Raw genomic sequence first — 25,661 nt, 5'->3', positions numbered from 1 at the left:
CCCGTGAAGAAAAGGGTACAGATCTGAACCAGAGTGGGACTCTGTCTGGCTCTCAGATTCCTCTGTCCCAAGCCTGGCAGCCCTTGGGGGAGGGGTTCCTCCCACCTGCACTCCCCTCCCCCTCCCCCTCCCCCTCCTTCCCCCTTCCCCTCCCCCCTCTCTGCGCTGCCCAGCCACCAGCTGCTTTGATGGTCTGTCCACACTTGGCTCAGCTTCACAAGCTACACATTCAACATGTTTATTTTTACAGCACATACATTATAAGGAAAAGCTAGGAGCACGTTTAAGGGAGAAAAGCCCTGAGCGCGTCAGCTCTTCTTCACCTGAGTTTTCTGGCGGCTGGGCGGCTTCGCTCCACTTGCCTTGCTCGGGCGCCAAACCCCAGACTCTGCAGCGTCTCGGCCACGTGCCTCTGGCCTGGGGACACGCACACGATCACCTGTAACTTGGCGTCACCTCCTTGGAGAAAGAAGTGACAACGTGCAGTTGGGAAGAGCCCCAGTGCATCTCTGAAGCCCAGCTCCGGAGGGGTCTGTTCAGCCCCCCACAGCCTCCACACAAGCGCCAAGACAGAGGCCGGGGTGCTCCCAGGGAGGCTGGGGCCCCGCCTGGTGCTCTGTGGGCCCTTGGGCCCCTCCAGGCCCTTGGGAAGGGGCACCTGGACTTCTCCCCAAAGTGGAAGCCCCCTCTCGCATTGCTTGAAGGGCCAGCAGTAGGGGAGGCAGTTTGGAAAAAGACCTAAGACAGGAAGAACAGCAGCGAGGCAGAGAAAGGAGGAACCCACAGCTTGGCCGTGGGGATGAGAGTGTGGGGTGTGGGTGCCTGCCCCCACCCCAGCCCCATGCACCCCGCTGAGTGCAGCCCCGGTCGGCGTAGATCAGGGGCAGCAGCAGAGCTGGGACCAGCCCCTTCCTCATCCTGTGGATGGAGCCAGAGGAGACCCTGAGACCAGAGACAGAGCTGTGTGGTCCCACAGCTCAGAGAAGCCCTGCGGGTCCCGCACCTGGGGAATGTGGGACCCAGCCAGGCGGGGCTGGGGGCGCCCATGCTCCACAACCACCCGGGTCAGACAACCCTCGAGACAGCGGCCATGTTAACAAGAGCTGCAAATCCTGGGGAAGGGAGGCAGAGACCCCCAGAGCCAGTCAGCCCCCTGGGCAGTGTGGCCGGGAGGAGCAGGCCCGGGGGCAGGGGACAGCGACAGGGAATGGCGGCAGGGGACAGGGGCAGGGGACAGTGGCAGGGGGAAGGGGCAGGGGGCAGGGGCAGTGGACAGCAGCAGGGGACAGCAGTCCCCCAGGCAGCCGCAGCGAGCAGTACCGAGTGCGTCCTGCAGCAGGTGGGTGAGCCGGCTGTTCCGGTAGGGGATGTGGCCTCTGCCTTCCGCCAGTGCCCCCAGGACGTCTGAGAGGGCCGCCAGGCTCCGATTGATGCAGGAGGTCTCCCGCAGCGCTGGCCCCGTCACTCCAGACACACCTGGGGGATGCAGAGACCCCTCACACAAGACTCACATGAATCCTTGCTGACATCAAGAGGCATCAGAAAAGCAAAACAGAGGCGTCGTGGGGAGACTGCACTCTGCGGGGCCGCGTGGAGGAGACCCTGTCACTGGACGTTCCCACGTGGGACCTGTGACCCCGGCAGGGAAAGCCTTGGGGGAGCCGGGCTCCCCTCCCTGCCAGGAGCCCGCGGGGCGGCATGTGAACTGACACTCTGGGCCTTGGTGCTGAGACAGAGCCAGGAGGGAGGGGCGAGACTCAGCAGGCACTGGGGGGACGCCACCCCTGGGAGACCCGTCTGCTCACAGTCAGGACCCTGAGGCCCGGCCACCCAGGGCAGGCTCCCCGCGCTCACCCGCACACTCACTGCCCGCCAGGTCCACGAGCTGCAGGGTGGCGCACACCTGCCCCAGGGGGTCTGGGGCCACCCTCCCGAGTCCATGCGCGCGGGTCCTCAGGGGCACGGGCGGGCTCTGCCTCCTCCCGGTGGCCGGCGACCGGGGTGCAGGCTGGCAGGGCTCTGTGGACGCTGACCAATCTGACTGCGGGGCTGCAGCAGGGGCGTGAGAAGAGACGAGAGACGGTGCCCAAGCTCCCTGGGTCTCCTCCCAGGCGGGAGCCTCCAGTTCCGCCCCACAGGCCCGCACCTCCCAAGAAGTGAGACCCTTCCTCTTGAACACGGATGGGAAAAGGGCCCAGAGACCCTGAGGGGGGCTCAAAACATGAATTAAAGTCTAACTGTGTGCGTGCTCAGTTGCTAAGTCATGTCCGACTCTTTGTGACCCCGTGGACTGCAGCCCACCAGGCTCCTCCATCCATGGGAGTCTCCAGGCAAGAGCACTGGAGTGGGTTGCCATTTCCTAATCCAGGAAATCCTACAGTGGCAGGAGGATTCTTTACCACTGAGCCACCTGGGAAGCAATGCCTAACTGGTACCAAGGAAACTAAACAAGCTTTCTTAGAAAGGTTTGATAATGCCCTGTGCCTCAAGTGGCCTCGGGACAAGCTGTGTCAGGATGGTTTCCACTTCCCTGGCCTGAGTCTGGAGTGTGGATGCCCTTTTGGGGTTAGCCCCTGGGCCTGGGGCTTCTCCGTGGCCTTCGTCACTGAGCACGGGGGAGGCCCTCCCCCTGGTGGGTGCTCGTCCACAGGGCGCTGGCTCCCTGAACTTGGAGAAACGTGTATCTGGAGCTCCAGCCCCGCCCCGGGGTCCCGAGGGCGGGAGGGGGTCCGCACTCCCACCAGCCCCACAGGCGATGCCAGCCCTCTGCCCTAGACCTTCGGGCCAGTGAGGACCTGGCAGCACCCGCGTTGCGTTCTTACACAGCTGGAGTCACTGTGTGTGCGCGCCTCTGTACTGTGTGTGCCTTCTCAAACCCAGGTCATGGTCAGAGTGTCACTCGTGATGCACGCGTCACGCTTCACGGGAAGACACGTGGTCTGTATCCGGGGACCTCTCGTTCTCAGCCTGGGTCCCTGGCTCCTGGGCTTGGGCTGCAGACCCTCCCCAGGCCCTGGGCACGTTCCGAGCCTGCAGCAGGCCGGCTCCTCCCATCCTGCATGCATTTCTATTGCGGCACTGACCGGGCGTGGATGGCGGCCCACTGGGCCTGCGGGGGGAGGCGACTGTGGCCAGGGTCACGGTTACCACCAGGTGAGATCGTGAGGACTCGGCGTGCACCGCGGTGGGCTGCTTCGCCCGCAGCTGCAGACCCCCGCCCACGAGCGTCAGGAACTGCGCGGCGCTGCGGACCGGCCTGCGGGTGCAGAAGCACGAGGGGCTGGCGTGGTCGGGGAGGGCCCGCCTGCACGGACGCCTCTGACGCGAGCCGTGCGCACCCGGCTCAGGAGAGCAGCGCGTCTTAGACAGGAAGTAAGCTTGAGAAACCCAGCGTTTCACTTCAGCAGGTCTGTTGACTTAACACGTCTCTCATTGCTTTACCCTGAAGTAATCAGCTGTTTTTGAACCAAATGGAGCTTCCCAACCTTCTTGACATCAAGCCTGCTTGAATTTATGGTGCCCTCAAGGACTCCGAGATTTTAAAATATTTTGTCTATCAAACCAAATTTCATCAAATTTATGAAATACAAACTTAATTTACTTTCTTCTTTTAACTGATGAGATAAGCAGAACTTCTGATCTGCAGGAGAAAACGTTTTGATCATGACATCTATCAATTAAAAGCTGACAGTTTGGGTTAGTTTGGGTAAACTTATGGTCAGAGGCACGGCTTCCTTTAGGCTCTTTCAAATGTTGGAAATGACTCGCAAAACATATATGTGTATGGCCGAGTCCCTCTGCTGTCCGCTTGAAACCATTACAACATTGTTAACTGGCTATATGCCAATACAAAGTAGCTTTTAAAAAAGAAATAGTCTGAAGACCCTTCCTCTGCTGACTTTGAGACCCCAGAATGGGCAGCATGACCTTGACCCTTCATGCCTTCTCCTCCACGTGGGTCAGACAGGTGACCCCTGCCCGAAGCAAACCTGGTTCTTGAACGTAGGTTTAAGAACACGGAGCTCTGGAGGAGAAGCTGATTCCTTGGTGTATTCGGTAAAATTCTGATATGCCAAGGGGACCCAAGGACACCGGTGCCTAAACAAGGGGCCTCTGGAGGGTCCTGGAGCCTCTCCACGCCTGTCCCTCAGCTGAGCCTCGGGGATAACGCCTGTCCCACCATCTCTTAAAGATATTTTAAGGCACCATCTAATTTGTCTTCATTATGACTTTAAAAGATAGTTTCTAAAGCAAATTGAAAGTGGAGAACTGCACCCTGGGCAAATAAACACAGTGAACCCTCTCTTGGAGGAGTGCCGAGTCCGGCGCCCTGCCTGGTTCTCTCCGTGGGGCCCCCTCGAAGCCGCTGCTGCTTGCAGAGCTCAGCACCGGTCACTCACTGGTAGGTCAGCCCGCGGACCGCCTTCTTTCCCTGCTGGGTCGGCAGCACCTGCCGCTTCACCCCGGAGGCCACTCGACAGCTGTCGTTAGCCAGAAGGTCAACGATGCCGTTGTTGTAAACTTCGGCTATGGAAACGCCCACCTCGGGGCTCCGTGACGCATCCTCTGAAAGAAGCCTGGAGGAGGAGTGAGACACACAAGACAGTAAGCATCAGAGGGACGCAGATTACCCGGGGAGACGGGCTAAAGAACAACTTCCGACACGCGGCAGGCAGAGTCCAAGAAACGGGCGGCAAAACTCAGGATTCAGGACCCCTGGGCAGCATCTCACTGGCCACACAGGAAGGGAACATCCTCTTTAAACTGCAGAGAAAATGACTGTCTTGGGAACACAGTTATTTTATCTGAATTGTATCTAAATCAACGCTTTCTGCCCTCAAACTCTAAATACACTGTAAAGATGCTTGAAGAGGCCACAGTCTTGACCCAGAAGTCACCACGCCCAAGCTGCATTCCACACAGAAGCCCAAAGCAGTTTGAGTGCTGGCCCAGCAAACAGGCTTGTTTATTTTAAAATCTGTTCCTTTTCAGGAAGCTTGAGTCCATGGTGTTGAGTCAATCCCACTCCTACAGCGCCTTTCAACTAAGCCCTCCCCACGACCTCTCTAAAACCCACCGAGACGCTAAAGAAAACCACCACACATCTTATTTTGTTTCAAGATTTAAAGTACCACATGCAGACTGCAGATCAATTTAAAAGTAAAGACACGACACACTTTGAGCAAAACCCCATGGTCCCGCCCCAGGAAGCAGTCACCACTGAGCCCGGCTTCCTCCCCGCCCCACAATGTGCCTGCTCCATCCCTTTGACCTAACACCTCACACCATCTGGTCACCAAGGTCCAGGCCGTCTCCTCGGGGCATGACCGTGTCCCTGGCGCTGGCCAGGAAAGCCAGTCTGGTTCTGACTGTGCTTCTCTTGTCATAAAGACACTCTGAGCCCCGGCCTGGGCGAGTCCTACACAAGCACTGCTGGGTGGGCTTTGAATCCGCATCCACAAGAGACCTGCGGATAAACCAGGCACAGCCTCGTCTACTGACAAACCACACGGAGATCAAAAGACTGCAGTGAAGAAGAAGGCGAGCTAAGTTCTCCCGTGAAAGTAATCGCTGGCAAAGAGTGCAGCTCTGGATAGTTCTCAGCACTGGGTTTCGCTGAGAAAACTCTAAGCGACTGTCTGAAAAGTGAAAAACCCAAGAAAGCTAAGCTAGAGACTGTGCGTCTGCTCCCGACACGTTAGGAGACATGCACTTGGCTCCATCTCTCCGAGGGGCCCTAAACTGGAATGAGATTTACCCAGGACCTCACGGAAGTTATTTTCTTCCGTTTAATTATTTGATTTGTTTAATGCATTGATGCACTTGTCCCACAAGAATTACTCAATTGGTGTCAAATTTCTGCAAACAATGTTAAAAGCTAGTCCTCAGTCTTGGCTTTGAAGAAACAAAGTGCTTAGTAGGCAAACGACTTCAGCATAGTGTGATACGTTTTATATAAAATATGCATAGGCTTCCTGAGTGGGGTGGTCGCTGGGCCCAGAGGCGGTGGAGAGAGGCGGCCGATCCCTGCCGACGATTGCCCCTCCAGGTATCCGGGGCACTGGTGTCCTGTTTGTCTGTTCCTGCACGTGTGCCCCTGGGTCCTGACTGCTCCCATTCTGTCGGGGGCTGAGTGCTCTCACATGCATGGTTCGTATTCCCTGTGCCTGCGGCGGTGTCTGTGCGTGTCAGTCGCTCCGTCGTGTCTGCCTGCTTGTGACCTCGTGGACTGTAGCCCGCCAGGCTCTTCTGCCCATGGGATTCTCCAGGCAAGAATACTGGAGTGGGTTGCCATTCCATTCTCCAGGGGCTCTTCCTGCCCCTGGGAGCAGAACTGTGTCTCCTTCATTGCAGCCAGATTCTTTACCACTGAGCCACCAGGGAAGCCCTCAGCAGTGTCTAGAAGGTAGAAAAGTGACAGTCGCTCAGTCGTGTCTGACTCTTTGCGACCCCATGGACTGTAGTCCATGGGATTCTCCAGGCCAGAACACTGGAGCGAGTAGCCGCTTCCTTCTCCAGGGGATCTTCCCCACCCAGGGATCAAACCCAGGTCTCCCGCACTGCAGGCAGATTCTTTACCAGCTAAACCCCCAGGGAAGCCCAGCAGGTAGAAAAGCCTTGCAAATGCCTTTGCTGAGAAGGCGGCTGAGCTCAATGTGGAGAGTGTGGGGGTCGCAACCGGTTCCCAAGGAAGCAGGGTGGGGGGTGTGGAAGGAAGAAAGAATCCCCCCAGGACTTTATTGAAAATACCAGGGACACCTTTCTTCGGTCCCATCCACAGTTTTGGAGTAATCATTTTAGGGCAAGAGGTCATATAAACACTCTTTGACACCGACGCCCGAGGTTGTGGTGGTTTTGTGCTGGGTTTGGCATCAGGCCCAGACTCAGCCACCAACATGGCTGCACACATTCCTTCCCGGGGTTTGTCCACTTCTGATCAGAAATTGAAGAGGTAGAAAACTTGCCACGTCTGGACCATTAGTCCTATTTTTGCAAGTGATGGCAGTGAGCCCTGGGGCGGGGGGTGGGTGGCGGTGAGCTGTGCCCATGGCCCCCACTCGGAAGAAGAGTCAGTGTTGAGTGGGAAGGCTCTGACTCACTTCACTCCCAAGACTCAAAACGTGAAAAACTCGCTCTAGAAGCAGGTGATTTAAATGCTTGTCAAAGGGAGGCCACCATCAGGCGAAGCCACGTGTCTTGTCTCTGGAGATGCTGACTGTCCGAGCGTCGTCCGAACAGCCTTCCTCCGGTGTTTTCAGGGGCCGCCGTCCTGCCCTGGGCCCTCGGCCTCTGCTTGCTGCCCTCGGGGATGAGCCCCATGACTTGTCAAGTGAGCAGTACCTACGCTGGACTCGCTGGACGTCGTGTGTCTGCAAGTCCAGCTTCGGTCTGGACCGGGCCTGCAAGCAGGCACGCGGCTCACGCTAGGATTCAGTGAAGCCAAACTCAGAGGAATGCCGTCGGCCCGTCTCCCCGCCGGTCAGGGCTTTGCCTGACCCCTGGGGCCCCTGCTCCAGACGAGAGGACGGCAGGGGTGCGAGGTTCAGAGCAGGCATCTCTGACTCCCGCTGTCCCGGCCCCGTTTCTTGCCTGAGCTCATTCGATCGCCTGCTCTGTTTCTGGGTCTTGAAGGTAGGATGGGTGGGGAGGCATCACCGGGTGAAGCTTTGAGGCCTGCTGCAGCCACGCTGTCTCCACGGGTCTGGACGGTTGTCTTAGCAGCACAGGGGCAGCCGCTTTAAATGAGGGCGGGGGAGTCGGGGGCTTCTCCCCCAGAGGCTGCCGGTCCGGACCGCCTTCCCACCCACCCCATCTCTCCAGGACCCTCTCCCAGGACGCCCAGGAAAGCCACGTGGTCCCGCCTGGCTCTCACACGGCACTGCCCGGCTTCCAGCCAGCTGCCCACTGTGGGTCCCTGGGCAGGGACCAGGAGACTTCCCGGGCAGCGTCAAGGCCTCGGTCTATCAAACTAGAAAGAAACACTTCATGTGTTCTGCGTCCCCAGAAGGAGACCTTCGCCCTTGAACAGTGAGCCCTGTGTCCGCGAGAGCAGCTCTGCTGTTCACAGATGTCCCACCCGTGGAGCTCAGGCCTGGCCGTCACCTGCCCAGGCCGATGAAACAGAGCGGGGTCCCCGAGCTAGCCCGGGTCCCCGGGCCGCCCGAGCACCGCCCTCAAGGGTCGCATCCCACGGAGGCCTGCCGGACGCTTGTGATGGCTGCAGCTCCCCAGTGCTGACAGTCTGACCTCCTAGGACATGGTCTGATCCTGAAAATCACAAGGGACAAGTGGAACACAAGAACGACCAAAATCTGGGAAATATTTTACCAAGGTTTATTTTCAGAAAGGGTTAGTAGACGCGAATTAACAACAGCATCTTTTCTGTGCACTAATAATGCAAGAATGTTGGTTCCAAGAGGCACCAAAACATCCAGCTTTTGTGGGAGTTACGTTTCGCCCTGATTTTCATACGCTGAAGGATGACGCAAGGAGATACAGAAACAAAACCTGAAATCCAGGGGTCGGGAGCTCAGAGGGCGTCCGGCCATGCAGCTCCCTGCTGCGGGAGATGCCTTCCTCCCGGGACTGACGGCTTCACTGGAAACTTAGGGCGCACACGCAGGGTGTACCCGCAGCTTGGACAAAGCGCCCAGAAGCGAGGCCCGGCGGTGCACACGGGGCTCCCCGGGGCAGGAGGCCGCGCCCCGCGGGAGGAGACGTCGGGCCAAGGCCTCAGCCCCGGAGCCCTGGCCACTGGGCCGCTGGGGCCGGAGCAACGGTCGGGGCAACACCGTGACTATGCAGAGGGCGTGCCTCCATGACCCCGGGCCCTCGGGGGACGGGGCCTCTTCAGCCACGCACGAGGAGGACCAGCGTATCTGCTTCTTCTCCGGGCAGGAGGCAGGGGCGAGACCACACGGCTCCCTCTGCCGCCTCAGCTGCAGAACGGAAGCCCCACCTCCGCCCTCCTTGACGCAAGAAGCTATCCAACTGGGGAGCCCTTTGAGAAGCATTGCTTTACTTGGAACAGTCAGAATGTCAGCATTATTGATAAACGTGCCGTAAGGACTCAGCGTCTGTGGTGGTGACGCCCGGCTCTGACCGTGTCCTAAGGGAGGACGGGCACGGCCTCCCGTCTCATGCCTACGTCTGCCACATCCCGCCCTGGTCCTCGCCGCCTGCCTGGTACCTGAAGAGCTCTGCAGCTGCCCTGGGGATGATGCCCGCGTCGCCGCGGGGTTCTGACGGCAGGGCTGGCTCCTCCTGGCAACGCGGACCCAGCATGGTGAAGCTCTTCCCGCTTCCCGTCTGCCCATAAGCCATGATGCAGACGTTGTACCTGAAATGCAAGCCAGACTTCAGGGCAGAAAGACACGCGGAGGGCCTGGCGCCGTGACCGGACTCTGAGAAGAGTGTTCACGTGAGTGATTCCCTCTGAACCCTGCTCCCTGAAAAGCCCGCCCTGTGTTTAACTACACCTGTCTTTGGCATAACCCGCCTCTGAGGCTACCTGGTTGCGCACGGATGGTCATATCCGTGCTCACACACATGCATCGCGGGACACCTGTGTCTCGTAGGCAGCTCTGCAGCTCCTCATGGGAGACCACGAGGAGACCACAGCAAGCCGAGGAGTCCTTCCTGAGCCAGGCCCTCCTCCCAAATCCCACTCGTTCCAGCGTCTGGAGTCTCCTGAAATCAGCTCATCTCCATACAGTCAGGCTAACTAGAGCGCACATGAAAGTTCGATAGTTTCTTTCGATGCGTTAAAATTCCCCTATTCCATTGTTTACATGATTTTGTTTGTTTTTGGCCGTGCCGGGTCTCCACTGCGGCTCAGGGTCTTCTCTGGGTGGGGAGCAGGGGCTCCCCTCCGGGTGCGGAGCGCAGGCTCCTCCTGGAGGCGGCTTCTCGTGCAGCGGGGCGCGGGCTCCTCCTGGAGGCGGCTTCTCGTGCAGCGGGGCGCGGGCTCCTCCTGGAGGCGGCTTCTCGTGCAGCGGAGCGCGGGCTCCTCCTGGAGGCGGCTTCTCGTGCGACGGGGCGCGGGCTCCTCCTGGAGGCGGCTTCTCGTGTGATGGGGCGCGGGCTCCTCCTGGAGGCGGCTTCTCGTGTGACGGGGCGCGGGCTCCTCCTGGAGGCGGCTTCTCGTGCGACGGGGCGCGGGCTCCTCCTGGAGGCGGCTTCTCGTGCAGCGGAGCGCGGGCTCAGGGCGCACAGGCTTCAGTACTTGTGGCCCTGCGCTTAGCTGCTCCGAGGCTCGGGCACCTTCCCGGAGCAGGAATTGAACCTGCGTCCCCTGCATCGGCAGGCGGACTCTATCGCCGAGCCACTAGGGCACCCCTCCATTACGTTTAGGATCCTCACAGTGCTGACTCCAGGTGAGCAACAGCGTGAGGTGTCCTTACCCTGGTTTCCCGAAGGGTCTTGGGGTTCTCTTAGCCAGACTCTGCCAACCCTCTCGGGGCCCAGCTGGCCCGCCCCCACAGTCCTGGTTTGGGTTATTTCAGCGCAGCTTGATTCACAGGAGACGAGGCCCGCTGACGGTCTCAACACTTCCTTCCGCCTGTGCTGTTAGCCCAGAAGGTCAGTGAGAGGAAGGGAAGCCTCTGAAGGAATACTTGAAGTAAGTCTGCGGTGTAGCTTTACACGTGTGGCCGTGGAGGAGCAGGGCACCTGGCCCACAAGTGGCTGAAGTTGAGCCCAGATTCCCATCCGCCTCTGGGGGAGGAGACTCCAAAGGCAGGCCCACCCTCAGAGGTTCTGAGCCCCCGCTGCTCAGCTCTGCTCAGAGCTCTCCCCTCCTCCAGCCAGACAAGGGCCGTGGCTCCCATACAGTGACTCTGAGGAGTGTTCACGCCTTGAACAGAGATCCAGGAAGCCCTCTTCCTCCAAGGGCAGCTGTTCCCTCAATCGAAAAGACGACGGGAACCAAATATGAGGGCGAAAACCCACCAAGGGCCTCCCCGCCGTCACCCTGCGTGTCTCCCCCTCCCCGCCGTCACCCTGCGTGTCTCCCCCTCCCCGCCGTCACCCTGCGTGTCTCCCCCTCCCCGCCGTCACCCTGCGTGTCTCCCCCTCCCCGCCGTCACCCTGCGTGTCTCCCCCTCCCCGCCGTCACCCTGCGTGTCTCCCCCTCCCCGCCGTCACCCTGCGTGTCTCCTCCTCTCCGCGGTCGCCGTGTGTTTCTCTTCTCCCAGAACCGAGATGACTCCAGGCATTTGTAACAAGCCCCCCGGCATGCCACCTCTCACACCTTCCCTGAGGGATGCGTGCGTTTGGGGGTGGGGTGGGGAGGGGCGTGCCTTTGCCGGGACAGACGGGCATCTGCAGGGACCGTCCAGACCACTGAGGAGTGGCGAGGGGAGACACAGCCCAGGACTCGACATGCGCATCTGCTGCATATTTTCAGCAGGCCGAGACCATGTTAACCACGATGACATTTTTTATTTCTGGAATCTGCTTACTTGAAAGATGACTACTTAGGGAAAATAAAAGAGAGAGAGAGAAATATCCTCTTATTGTTTACAACTGAAGAGCTCTTTTTGTCAAATGGACAGAAAAATCCCAGTGCTCCAGCGGTGGGCCAGGTAGGCAGAGCAGTGGGCGACACACAGCTTCCGCGCTGACCTGACTGTTGGGGTCAGAGCCTCCCCACAGCCCCTGAGGTCAGAGGCGGCCGCGCTGTGGCTGGGTCCAACACTGTCATTATAGTCCCCATTTCACTGGTGCTGGGCAAGCACAAATATGTCTTCTTCTGGACGATGCCAACTTCCACATCAACCCCAGATTCTTCAAAATGCCCTGAAGTGGAAAGTCTTGCTCTGCTGGGTCTCAGCTAAGCCAACAGAGCTGTGCACGGTGCTGATGAAAAGTGACCTTTGTCCCTAGGCGATGGCCACTGCCGTGGGAGCCAGTAGCAGCGTCCACAGGGAGAGGCTCCTTCCCACAGGACAAGCCCCTCAATTTGGTGTCAGCCTTCGTAACAGACTTTACAGAAGGGCTGAAATGTACAAAGAATCCCAGCGAGAAGGCAGCTGCCCTCTCAGTCTGAAGACGCCCTGTGACTTGAGGGGAGCATCGTCAGTGTTCCTGCCTGAGGGCCCCGTGGACAGAGGAGCCTGGTGACTGCGGGGCACAGGGTCTCAAAGAGTGGGGCCTGACCGAGCAGGAGCGCCCTGCACGCGACGTAACAGGATGATCATCTGCGCCCAAGGCGCCCATGTTTCTTTAGCAGTTACTCCTGAGATCATGTTTCCGCCTCCTCCCGGGAAAGGGCCGTGGACACCGGGCCATGGGTCTGCTCTACACGCACATAAAATACTCGGACACTAACGCCAGACCCTCATCTGCAGCAGGGATGAGATCTACTTCCATTGACCTCCCACTGCGATAATCGACCTCAGAAATGTCTGAACTCACCCATCCAAGAAGGACGTAAGCAGGGGACACACATCTTCAAACACCACTCTCTGAGATTCTGCTGGGCCGTAAACTCTGAGAGGCGAAGGGAACATGATGCATTATTGGAAGAAAATGTAAGCAAGTAAAGTAAGCGTGAGTCAGTCGTGCCCGACTCTTTATGACCCCACGGACTGTAGCCCACCAGGCTCCTCTGTCCATGGGATTCTCCGGGCAAGAATACTGGAGTCAGTTGCCATTTCCTTCTCCAGGGATCTTCCTAACCCAGGAATCGAACCTGGGTCTCCTGCATTGCAGGCGAATTCTTTACCATCTGAGCCACCGGGGAAGCCCTGAGCTTTACTTTATTATCCAAATACAGAAACCTGAGAAAAACATCCTTGCGTACTTCTCATAGGAATCCCAACACAGTCAACATTCATTATTTTTTTAGCAATAAAAGATTAATTGTATTACTTTTCAAGCTAACACAGGTTAAAGAAGAATGAAAATTGCCTCCTCTGTTATAAAAATGTAATAAGTATAAGCAAAGTTATAAATGCTTGCAAAGCAGAAATAAAAAGCAAGCAAGAAAAAAAGGATATCATGTAATTATCCCATAACTAAGTTAGTTCCACTTAAGTGGGTCCAACAAGAAGGATGTAAAAATCATACTATGGCAATATTTGATATGTGATACTTAATCTTTATGTTCACACTCTCATAAATGTTTCCCTAGGCCTCAGGTTGGTTCAGCCGAATGTTAATACACAAAATGGGACCAGAACGCTGGCTCTGTCAAGGCGATCCGGTGCGGTTATGTGTTTATAAACATGTACGAATAAACCGAAGTAGGAAGTGACTTCCAGAAACCACGGTTCACTGCACAGCATTGAACAAGATGGGAACAGTGCCGATGGGGAAAAGCAGGGCCGGCCGCCCAGGGCTGACGAAGCCACGGTGAGTTGTGTGTGAACTGAATGTGCTTGGATTTTAAGCTTCGTTTTCTGAAACACGGGTTTTTATTTAGCTGGAGCCAAAGCTTTCTCTTCTTTCGTTTTCAAACTGTGTCCTAATGCCCAGTGGAGCCAGTTCATCTCTAGAAGCGGGGCTGGTTTTCCACTTCAGGGGCCTTCCTTATAAAATGCTGCTCGCTGAGTATGAGGACGTTTAGAGCAGTGGACCGTCTGAGCTCCTATTTAACTTGTCGCCCCAAAATCCCACCGAATAACAAAAGCAGGAAGAGCAGCGATGAGTCCAATCTGTGCATCGCCAGCTCCAGCAGCCACCCGCCTCCTGACCTCATCTGAACTCCCGCCTGCAGCCCTCTGCAGCCAACGCAGGTCCAGCTCGTCCATAAATGCTCACTACCGACCTCCAAGGGATGATGACTCTTTAATAAATCATCACAGTGTTACCCCGTCACACTTTTAAAAATTAACACTAACTCCTTAATGTCATCCATGAAGAGGACAGTGTGCACATTTCTCCAGTGTTCTGACAGGTTTGTTTCTCCATCCGTTTTTAAGTATTTTTGCAGCTGGCCGAATGTTTTCACAGATGTTCATGGGTGGCAAACTTTTTCTGAATGGAAACATTTCAGGCTTCATGCACATCTTATTTAAAGAGACACTGGAGTCTTTCTCACCAAGGAGGAAAGGCCTCTCACAGGCCTGCTGCGTGCTCCGCTACTCAACATAGAACTGAGCCCTGTCAGCTAACTCAGGGACCCTAGGATCACTGAGCAGAAGGACATGCGGACTCTGCTCAGAGCTGATTCGGCCAGACATCCAAGCAATCCGAAGCTGAATGATGAGAAAGTTACCAAATCAACAAGAGAGTTTAGTAAAGTAGCAAGTGGTACAATTCGTGCGCAAAAACCAACAGCATTCAGGTGTACTAACCAAACGTGCTCCCCGATATAACGCAAGAAAGATGGTACACGGGATAGGAAAACGAAAATTAAAAATCCTAGGCAGGAATTTGAAAAGAAATGCCTAAACCCTTTATGAAGAAAATCATAAACCACCCCTGAAAGACACGTAATTCCACCTGAATGAGCGAGCAGGCATTCGGCACTGTGTTCTTGGCTATGAAGTCTCACCATGGAGATATCCCCACCTCACCTGGCTCACTAGGTCCTGTCCCAAGTGGGTCACGAGATCCAATCCATGTAAGAAATCAGGTCATGCAAGTACCAGAGCCTGTGGGCGTGTTCCTGTGTGACCCAGGAGGTTCCCAACTATGATTATGGTAAAGGGAGAAAAAGACCTTTTACGTGGCTGAACGATATCAGACGCAAGGACAAAGATACAAATGACTGAGAGAAATGGAGACAGCTTCATCACAGACAAAAGGTTGATTTTCCTAATATAGAAAGTGCCCCTAAAAATAGAGAAGAACAAATTTAGAGTATAATAGAACATTCCTTAAACTTCTAATCAATTCCTTACATTAGAAATTCTTTCTATACTTTCATGGAAAAACAGCTAGAGACAGGAAGACTGCAGAAACACGTCAGAGCCACATGAAGGATGTCGGACCTGACCCCGAGGGGCGCCAGACAGGTGCTGTTTCTCACCGTGGCCAGCAGCCAACCTGGGGCCCACACGGGCCCAGGGACGCGGAGGGTCAGGACAGGCGGCAGAGCGGGGAGCGGAAAGCAGGCCGGGGCGGGGGGCCCTCCTCTCCTCCCGGCTCCGCCCGGCCAGCTGGCTGTGGAGGCCCAGGGCCTGTGCCTTTGCCCGTCCCGCCCTCCCCTGAGCCAGACCCTGGCCACGGGGACCGGCCTAGCCTCGCCGGCTCCATGGGCCCCCATACAGCGTCTTGCCCGTAACAGGGACTCAGTCAACACTGGAACGGCTACACATAGAAATTGCTACAAATATGTTGGCAGATACATCACAGCATAAACACACACACACGACAGACAAGCACAGCCAAGAGGCCTCCGGCTGCCTGCTGCACAAATCAGCCTCAAAACAGTAAGAGTGACCTATTTTCCCCACTCATTTTGGGCCAGTTCCTGTCACTTTAAAAATAATACTACTTTGCTGTACTCAGGAGAGACCACTTTCTTCTAACCCTGGGTCCATTGACAGTTTCCTGAAAAGCAAGGCATGTGCTTTCCCCTGCACGCATTTGTTTTTAAAAAGGAGTTAAGTGGGGCTTCCCTGGTGGTCCAGTGGCTAAGACCCTGCATTCCCAGTGCTGGGGGCCTAGGTTCAATCCTGGGTCAGGGAACTAACTCTCACGTGCTACATGCCTCAGGGAAGACCAAGGATCCCACGTGCTTCACTAAAGCCCCAGCACAACCAAATAAATAACTGGACGTGACCCCGGAGCCGGAATGCAGCTGTGTCTGTGCCCTCGCAGCGTCCTGGGTCAGGAGCCAGGCGGGGCTGTGTGCTTCCCGGTGGCTGATTCCCAAGGTGGCATCGTGCCTGCGTGTGTCCAGGTCTAGACACTCGAGGACCCCCAAGCAGTCTAGCACCCTGGGGTCCCCTTACCCCTGAGCAGGTTGAATGGGGTCCACCACCCTGAGGTCCCCTCACCCCTGAGCGGACAGCACAGGGTCCAGCACCCTGAGGTCCCCTCACCCCCGAGCAGGCTGAATGGGGTCCACCACCCTGAGGTCCTCTCACCCCCGAGCAGACAGCACGGGGTCCAGCACCCTGAGGTCCCCTCACCCCCGAGTGGACAGCACGGGGTCCAGCACCCTGAGGTCCCCTCACCCCGAACAGACAGCACGGGGTCCAGCACCCTGAGGTCCCCTCACCCCGAACAGACAGCACGGGGTCCAGCACCCTGAGGTCCCCTCACCCCGAACAGACAGCACGGGGTCCAGCACCCTGAGGTCCCCTCACCCCCGAGCAGACAAAATGGGGTCCAGCACCCTGAGGTCCCCTCACCCCCGAGCAGACAGAATGGGGTCCAGCACCCTGAGGTCCCCTCACCCCCGAGCAGACAGAATGGGGTCCAGCACCCTGAGGTCCCCTCACCCCTGAGCAGACAGAATGGGGTCCAGCACCCTGAGGTCCCCTCAGCCCCGAGCGGACAGCACAGGGTCCATCACCCTGAGGTCCCCTTCGCCCCGAGCAGATAGCACAGGGTCCATCATCCTGAGGGCCCCTCACCCCCGAGCAGACAGAATGGGGTCCACCACCCTGAGGTCCCCTCAGCCCCGAGTGGACAGCACAGGGTCCATCATCCTGAGGTCCCCTCACCCCCGAGTGGACAGCACAGGGTCCACCACCCTGAGGTCCCCTCACCCCCGAGCAGACAGAATGGGGTCCACCACCCTGAGGTCCCCTTCGCCCCGAGCAGACAGCACGGGGTCCAGCACCCTGAGGTCCCCTCAGCCCCAAGCAGAAAGGCTGATCGCCAAAGAATTGATGCTTTTGAACTGTGGTGTTGGAGAAGACTCCTGAGTCCCTTGGACTGCAAGGAGATCAAACCAGTCCGTCCTAAAGGAAATCAGTCCTGAATACTCATTGGAAGGACTGATGCTGAAGCTCCAATACACTGGCCACCTGATGTGAAGAACTGACTCATCTGAAAAGACCCTGATGCTGGGAAAGATTGAAGGCAGGAGGAGAAGGGGACAACAGAGGATGAGATGGCTGGATGGCATCACTGACTCAGTGGAGGTGAGCTTGAGCAAGCTCTGGGAGACAGTGGCGGACAGAGGAGCCGGGCGTGCTGTGGTCCACGGGGTCAGAAAGAGTCAGACACAACTTAGCAACTGAACAGCAACTCTGATAAGGAGAGAGTCACTCCAGAATGACTTGTTTTTAAATGGTTTGCTTATTTGATTAAATCAGGATCCCCCATCACAAGTGACAGATAAGTGTGTTAAAGTCCCTCTGAAAAAATGTCTGGTATTTTAAAAGTCCTCAAATAGTGCAGTCTACTTTCTGGGGCCGCAGCTCTGTGCCCGCCAACCAGTGCACTGCCTGCCCGGGAGGGTGAGTCCCTCACCGGGAAATGCCCCCAGCCTCGGCAGACACACCAGCCCCGCCAGCACCAAGTGCTGCCCCGGCGGTAAAGCGTCTGCCCGCAATGCAGGAGACCCAAGTTCGATCCCTGGGTTGGGAAGATCCCCTGGAGAAGGAAATGGCAACCTGCTCCAGTATCCTTGCCTGGAGAGTCCCATGGACAGTGGAGCCTGGCGGGCTGCAGTCCACAGAGTCACAAGGCATCAGACGCCACTGAGTGACCGACGCTTTCTCCCCCATCACCTTCCAACGGCCACTAGAGTTCTGTCTTGTCCAGAGCGTCTGTGAAGGGGCGAAGCCCTCCTCTGCCCGTAATGGTGGTCTGTCCTCCCTTGGGGCTGCAGTCCATCCCCGGGACCCTCAGGCTCCACCTCCTGCCGGCTGAGGGACAGCTGGCTTGTCCCGTTTTGTCGGTTATGCGTGAAGCAGCCGTAAGCGCCAACTGTCATGGTCTGCGCAAACGTGTGTGTAAACATTTCTGTGAATGTCTTGGGTGAGTGCCCGGGAGAGGGTTGCTGGGTCAAGTGGTCAGGGGTTTACTGCACTGCCTGCCATTGCTGCTTGGATTATCAGTGGCGTTTCCAAGTAACTGCAACTTGAGCCTCTGTCCTTGGAGCAATGTCTGCTTGGATGTTTTGCCCGCTTGTTCACTGGGCTGTCTGTTCTCTGACTCTCCAGAGCTCTGTGTGTACTCTGGATCTGGTCCTTTGTAAGCTATGTGATTTCCCAATATTGTCTCCAGTGTGTGGCTTGTCCCTAATCCTCCTAACAGTGTCATAAACAAAAAAGAGAGTTTAACTTCTGATCCTTTTATGGCTCATGCTTTTGGCATGTTTCTGAGAATCCCATGCTTAACCGAAGGTCACAAAGACTTTCTTCTGTGCTGCCTTCTCAAAGTTGTGTGGTTTTAGGCTTGACACTTAGTTTCCACTTTAGTTAATTTTTGCTAAAGCTGTGACATCTAGACAAAGATCCATTTCATTTCTGCTCATGGACGTCCAGTTGTTCTAGCATCACTTGTGGAAAAGACTGACCTTTCTCCACTGAACTGCCTTTACCCCTTTTCAACTAGTCTAAATGATAGGATGAGTTGTGCCTTTTATTAATCAAACCCTAGTGCAGTTTCCACTTATGTAACTTTGCTTTACCTGTCACCTTGAAAAGCACTTACCTTTCAAACGTATATGTCTTATTAATCAAAGGATGGCCAGGCCGGTTGCACTCCACCAGGACAGTTTCCTAGTAAAAAAGAGTTAAAAACAAAAAAAGTAAGCTGTTGTCCCCGCAGAGCTGCATTAACAGTGCTGAGCAGAGGGGGCAGAGCGCAGCCCCTGGGCCAATCGGGCCGCTGGCCGCCGCTGTAAACAGGTTCTGCAGGGACACAGCCTGCCCTGTCTGCAGGCTGTCTGTGGCTCAGTTTTCCTCCATAGAATGAGTAACTGGGACACAGGCCATATGGTCCCAAGGATGGTGAAGTTCACTCTCTGGTTTTTTAGAGGGAAAGCCTGCCAGGCTCTGATAGAAGCAAGTCAAGTCTACAGAGACACACACATCGCTCCTCCTCTGCCCCAGACCAGGGTCAGCCAGCCCCAGCGGCTCTTTCAAGTGAGGCGGCGTCAGACTTCCTGGGGCTAAAGGAATCTTTCTCAGATATTGTTATAATTCAGTTACGACCGGTGGATTGTTTTTCAAACACATCAGCTTTTGATCCGGCTAAACTATTTTCTTACTCAACATCCTGTACGGAGAGAAGCAAAGGCGATTTGTTAGCAAGAAAGGAACCTGAGTTTCTCTCGAGCAAAGGAAGAACAAACCACTGGAGCCGGTTCCAATTCTAAAACAAAACGTGAATCGTGAAAACACAGCATAGAAAGGGGAAGACTGAAAACCCCAGAGCTGCGGGGATGCGAGGCCCGTGGGCACCCGACATTTCCGTAGCAGCAGTCAGAGACTCTAGACGGGGTGTGCTCGAAGCCTCACCGACACCATCTGACCGGTGCCACCGACTGACATCAGCGCACGTGGCGGTTGACTCGCTCAGTCGTGTCCGACTCTTTGCGACCCCACGGACCGTAGCCCACCAGGCTCCTCTGTCCGTTGGATTCTCCAGGCAAGAGTACTGGAGTGGGCTGCCATTCCTTTCTCTAGGGGGTCTTCCCTGACCCAAAGATCAGACCCTAATCTTCTGCTTGGCAAGTGGATTCTTTACCAACTGAGCCACCGGGGAAGCCCAATATCAGTGTGTCTGTATATACACACTAATATTTTATATTTTAGTAATGCTGGTATCACCTATATATAATGTGTGTGTGTGTGTATATATATGCAAAATAAGGACACATCCCAAAAGTGGCCTATTTAGGTTTTGCAGGCCAAAACTGTTTGCCTGTCACCCCAGCCCCAGGACCTGGAGTCTGCCCAGCAGCCCAGGCCCTGAGCCCCTGCCTAGGCAAACCTTCATGCTTCTGTTCCCTGACTGTGGGGCTGGCCCTTAGCACCAGCCAGAATGAAATCCTGGTGCCCTAGGAGAAACGGTGCAGAAACGGTGCACCCCCCGACGAAGACAGGCTGAAGTCTAGGGTTTAACCAAACAGAAAAACAAGTGAGAACTGCTAAGGTGTACAGTCTCACCCCAAAGCTCCAGGTCACCATCTGAGGGCCATACAAAGCCATAAAGACAAGCCTGACCCCAGGAGATGCCCACAGCCCGTTAGGATGTCATCCCAGGGCATGATCGCTGGATTTTAAACAGCATCTGAGAGGACGCCAAGGGCAGAGCTTCATTTTCGCAGACATCATGTCCGTGTTCTCTCTGCCTGTCCAACATTGCCCCCTCACAGCACCGCACACGCTTCCTTCTCACAAAGAAGCATCCAGAGTAAACCCTCGTATCCAAATCCTCACGCCCTTGAGCCCTGGACATCCTCTCGGGTCAAAACACCAGGGTTCATCTCCAGAACTCACTTCATAGTCCCTGCCTCGCGGAATTACAAGGCCTTGCAGGAACAGCACGCTCAGAGTCAGTGTTCAGTAACAGCTATCTCCCTTACATTTAGCCGCTTCATCATCTATTTCACTTGCACCCAATTCCCTAGGAAGCTGTCAAAGCACATAGAGCGTAAAATTCTTAGTCATCAACTCGGTCATCCAATTTTAGAGCTAACAGCAAATTTTAATTGAGTTCCCACGTTTTACAGAAAGAAATCTGGGGCTGAGAGGGGTCGTCAGGGACATTCAGGAGGGAAGCCAAGCCTCTGGTTCCCTCGCTTCTTCCCCCCGACCCTGGCCACCGTCGGGCTGTGTGGGTGGTTTCTAAGCCTTTGACATCTTTCTCTCCAAGGTCAGGGGTCCTCAGCCATGCCTGGCCCCCCGCAGCAGGGACAGTGAGCCCACACTTTCTGGGATGTCACGGCGGATATTGGGGGTCCCCACTGTGCAGCAAGCAGACTCGTGTTTGGAGGTGCTGCTCCTTCTCCTGTCACGGGCCGTGAGTCTGCAGACCTTGAGCGACAACCTCTCCTAGGAGGGGACACGGGGGACTTGACCCCAAGAAGACTGCCTCTGTCATCTCGCCCGTGCCGGGCACCCTGCACCAACAGTTCCTGCACTGATGTGGCTAAGTCTCAGCAAAACCACGAGGGTAAAATACAGCTGAAACAAACCAACGACTTCCTGGGAGCAAATACAGGTTGGTTCATACCAGGTGATAGATTCAGAGAAGCTCAGAAATTATTAAAATAAATATGCAACAGAAATAGACTTATCCTTGGTTTTGTACATCACATTTACTTCTTTAAAAACATAGTTAAAAAAATAATAATATAAATATGCAGGCACGGATGTTAAATCACCTTAAATCTCCACATTAAAAAACAGAGCAACCAGAGAGCAAAACCAAAGCCCCACAATACTCACTATAAAAGTGAGAGACAGGCTTCCCTTCGACCTGCAGGCCCCGAGGGGGTGGGGAGGGGTCGGCTGGATGTGAGACCGGGAATAATCCACGGCAGCAACAGGGTCCTCCCTGAGACTGGACGGGGTGGGACCCGAAGCAGCTCCTGGTGGGCAGAGATGGACTGTTCGGGCACCAGGAGGCCAGCAGCGCATGAAAACCCACTGACACGCTTCCCTCCACACACTCACAACCTCAGCAGGAACTTCACTAGTGGCCTCTGCCAGGAGCCACCTGTCAGCTCGAGAGCCGACTGGTTACAGGGAAGGAGCGGTGCGTCATCTGCCGTCCCTGGCGGATGGCACCGCTGGCCAGCCAGGCGTGGGGACAGTGGCGCCGTCAGAGGCTCTGGGGAGAGCCCACCGCCCTGACCACCACCTTCTGCATCCTCACGCTGCTGCCCCACCAGAGCCCCCCCGCCTCCTGGATCGAGCGGCCCGGCCAAGCCTGAGGTCCTGAGGTCCACTCCTCGTCCACTTCCTGTGCGGAAGACACAGCGGCGCGCTGGGCAGCAGAGGACTGCCACATGGACAGTGGGAGGCTCCCAGGTCCGGGCCAGACTGCTGGACAGACAAACAGCTGGGGAGAGGGGGAGACGAGGAGGAGAATTGAGGGCCAGACAGCTCGAGGGCTCAGCCTGCATGTGGGCGAGACTGAGCCGTGGGGTCGAGGGGCCTTCCTTGGGCAACAGAGCGCAGGGACCTGGAACCAGGCGGGTCCAGCAGGTGGGTTCGTAGGGGCTGGACCTGCACGTGGCTGGGGAGGCCGCCCCGCCAGAGCCTGCTCCCAGCAGGGCTCACCTCAGTTCCACCTGCACTTCCTTTCTTTCGTCCCCCTTGCCTGGAACAATGCACACTCAGTCTGTCTTGTTTGTAATATGTTACTTTTTAAAAATCTTTCTTATTTGCTCTGAGACAGGTGAGATGCTCCCAGGCCAGGGATGAAACCCATGTCTCTGGTGTTGGCAAGCAGGTTCTTTACCACTGAGTCTCCAGGGAAGCCCTTGTGGTGTGTTACTCCTTAATTGGCTTTTTAAGAGACATGATCCTGTATGCAAAGGGCTTACAAAACCATTCTCATTCCCACGGTGACCCTGGGTTAAGCCAATTATTGGCAAAACACCATCTCAGCCTCTGAACACAACCTGCCTGGAAACAAATCAAGCTAGAAGCACGCTTTTCACCTTCTTAGTCCCTCGCAACAAGTATGTTTGGAGAGCTGCCAGAGCTGGAAGGTGAACGGAGCCTCCAGTGAACAGAAGGGACGTGGCCTGCCTGTCTGGCAACAAGGTGGACTTCACAATAGAACTGCCTGAAATACCACAGGGAACCTTGGAGAGAAATACAGCCGCGGTGAGACTGCCAAGGACCGCGCCCCCGCTGGGCCGGGCAGCAGGAAGGGCCTTCCTGAGGCCGTGGTGCTCACGCTGCGCGCTGAGGAGGGGGAGGTGAGCCGGGTGGGGGTGGGCATCAGGACGGAAGGGCGTGTGCCAGGCCCTGAGGCGGCGCGGGCTGGGGTTGACGGCCATCGGAGGGACGGCGAGAAGCCGCTCTGGAGCGTGTGTTTGAGGCCATCTCATGCTCCCCCGGCCAAGCCAGCATCTCTTCCTCCACGTCTGATTATCAAACAAGCAAATCAAGCAAGAGATGCAACAGGCAGCCCTGGAGACCCAGAGCCGGCACAGCAGCCAATGAGACGGGCTTTATTTGTAGGCTGAATCCAGAACCCTGCAATGTGGAATCGGAACACAAATTGAAATCAAGTGCTAAAGGAGTTCCCTGGTGGTCCAGCGGTGAAGAGTCCACCCTCCAATTCAGGGGACACGGGCTCGGTCCCTGGTCTGGGAACTAAGATTCCACCTGCTGCCAGGTGTCTAACCCACCAGCCGCAACAAAAACCCAGTGCTGCCAAAAAAGAGAAACGCAGAGCTGCGTTAGACGCCCAGGACAGACGCGAACTCTCGTCAGACTCCTGGAAGTGGCGCCGCGCGGGGCCCGGAGCTCCGGTGCCACAGAGCTTTCAGTGACAGGAAGCCCTTTAACGGGCGGGTCAGGGGAAGCTGGAATATGACTTGGATTCTGCCGGTTTCCTAAGCACAATCCAAAAATGCCCCACTGGAAAGAGACGTCATCTCATCTTGATGGGTAAAACGTTTCCCTAAACCTTCCAAGCTCCGAATGTGAAGACTCAGTAGAGGCTGCCAGGACGGGCGGGGACCAAGAGGACGATGAAGATGTAAGCAAGCCATGGCGGGGGCCCATCCCTGGGGGCGGGGCTGGGGGCAGATGTCCCCCCACAGGAAGCTCCCCGCAGGGAGCACATGCCCTCAGAGCTCGGGAGACAAGGAAAGCCAGTAACTTAACCACTTAGAATGGAGGCGGGCAGTAGGGTGGTCCCGAGAACTCCCTCTAACTCACACTCCTAATAACAAGGATTACCTGGTCTGCTCAAGCCCATGACACTCGTACTAAAGGCAGCCTGCAAGGCACTAAACAACAGAAGGAAAAGCACTGAAAAGCATGGAGTTTTCAAAATGCTTATTTTATAACGAATTTTATAATCAGCTACAACAATTTTCACGGTTTCTTTATTTAAAAAATTAAGCTATCATTCCATTAGCTGAAACTACTTTAAAAAGAGCTGCTGGGACTTCCTTGTCAGTCCAGGAGTTAAGACTCTGCACTTGCACTGCGGGGGGCAGGGTTGGACCCCTGCTCAGGGAACTAAGGTCCCGAATGCCTGACTGTGAGGCCAACAGAAAGATATTATAGTTAAAAATAATAAAATGAAAACAAAAAGGGTTCCTCAAGTTTACAATGTGTTATCACAATAAGCCTGATTCAGACAATGGGCCTGGCGGACAAACGCCGAGACAGAGCAATCGATGCAGCCCAGGATCACCTTCTAAGAGGTCACTGTACTCTGAAGGGCCTGGACTTTCATGTTCAAAGAAAACAATCAATAAGGGAACTAAAACTGTAGCAGTTCATTTTGTGATGGTCATAATACAGCTAGGACATCTTTTAAAACTTTTATTTATGGAGACTTTCAGACACACACAAAATTGGATAAGGCAGAATAGAGGACCCTCATCCAGCATCTTTGGGCTTCCCTGTGGCTCAGATGGTAAAGAATCAGCCTGCAATGCATGAGACCCGGGTTCAATCCCTGGGTCGGGAAGATCCCCTGGAGAAGGGAATGGCTATCCACTCCTGCACTCTCACCTGGAAAATTCCAAGGACAGGCTACAGTCCATGGGGTCGCAGAAGAGTCAGACACGATGGATGTCTCTCGCTTCCTGGTGTGCTCACTGGAGTCTCCTATAAAGAAGAACGTCCCCTCATCCGTGATGCATTTACCCTGAAACACATTTCATCAGGAAGGGCCACACAAGGTTTCCTTCCTTCTTTATCGTGTCTTAGAATAGAGGACTGACATGCCAGCACTCTCCCAAGCTGCTCAACGAGACCTAGAAATAATAATAGCTGTGAACTGAAGGTTTTCATAAGAGTACGTTATTTTGGTCTGCGTCACTCACTTCCGAAGCTCCATCGTTCTGTCTGACACCCGTGGGCGCTCTGTTAAATAGGCTCCGAGTCCTCCAGCGGGAAGTCCCGACCCTTCCCCTTCCCCTGTCCCAGGTTCATCAGGACCCGTGACCCATGACCCCTCAAGGAGCCCCGCTGCCCTGCACCCACTGCTGCTTCTGGCCTTTTCAACAGATAAATATGAGCAAAGGAAGTGAAGTGAGAGTTGCTCAGTCGTGTCCAACTCTCTGCGACCCCATGGCCTGCACCGTCCATGGACTCGTCCAGGCCAGGACACTGGAGTGGGCAGCCTTTCTCTTCTCCAGGGGATCTTCCCAACCCAGGGATTGAACCCAGGTCTCCCACATTGCAGGTGGATTCTTTACCAGTTGAGCCATCAGGGAAGCTCAAATATGAGGAAAATTGGGCTTTACAGGGAAGACACAATTGTGAGTTCATAACAGAAGTGTCTGTTTTAGATTTACGCTAAGTTCACACTTAACTCTATTCGCTTTATCGCGCTTCTTTCCTTGTGCTGCAAACATTAGGACTCACTCACATGGGCACGGATTGACGTGGGGGCTGGACAATCAGTGAAAGGGGGGTGGCTTCCCTCCCTTAGAGCCACAGGCGAACAGCCTTCTGGGCTCGCACGGGAAAGGCACCCAGCGCCTCACGAATTCCACGTCTGATAGAATTCAAGAAACAGAAACAATCTTCGTTCACCGAGAAAGCACGAATAAAGGAGGAAACTGCCTCACGTTCACCCAGCCTCTGAGCCACTCAGCG

General features: G+C 55.6%; 1 protein-coding gene across 6 annotated transcripts in view; it reads right to left on the bottom strand.

Moving 5' to 3' along the window:
* Positions 1-214: 214 nt before the first annotated feature.
* KIF25 (kinesin family member 25) overlaps positions 215-25,661 on the bottom strand; it is a 43,725-nt gene continuing 18,278 nt past the window's right edge. For 2 of the 6 annotated variants that reach the window (XM_055433289.2, XM_088840907.1), the window contains 8 exons: positions 18,565-18,632; positions 12,418-12,492; positions 9,191-9,340; positions 4,401-4,577; positions 3,084-3,256; positions 1,855-2,049; positions 1,321-1,476; positions 215-459 (listed from right to left, as the gene is read on the bottom strand). In XM_055433289.2, coding sequence (XP_055289264.2) covers positions 320-459; positions 1,321-1,476; positions 1,855-2,049; positions 3,084-3,256; positions 4,401-4,577; positions 9,191-9,340; positions 12,418-12,492; positions 18,565-18,632 — 1,134 coding nt within the window. In that variant the 3' untranslated portion in view covers positions 215-319. Of the gene's footprint in view, positions 460-487; positions 1,113-1,320; positions 1,477-1,854; positions 2,050-3,083; positions 3,257-4,400; positions 4,578-9,190; positions 9,341-12,417; positions 12,493-17,636; positions 18,493-18,564; positions 18,633-21,308; positions 25,629-25,661 lie in introns of those variants that run through there. The other 4 variants (XM_088840909.1, XM_088840910.1, XM_088840906.1 and 1 more) reach the window with 4 other exon arrangements.

Source organism: Moschus berezovskii, chromosome 10, assembly GCF_049115385.1.
Source record: "Moschus berezovskii isolate FMDL1 chromosome 10, NW_MosBer_1.0, whole genome shotgun sequence".
In the NCBI taxonomy this organism is placed as follows: domain Eukaryota; kingdom Metazoa; phylum Chordata; class Mammalia; order Artiodactyla; family Moschidae; genus Moschus; species Moschus berezovskii.
Note: the sequence above shows the minus strand (reverse complement) of the source record. Positions and strands in the feature narration are given on the sequence as shown.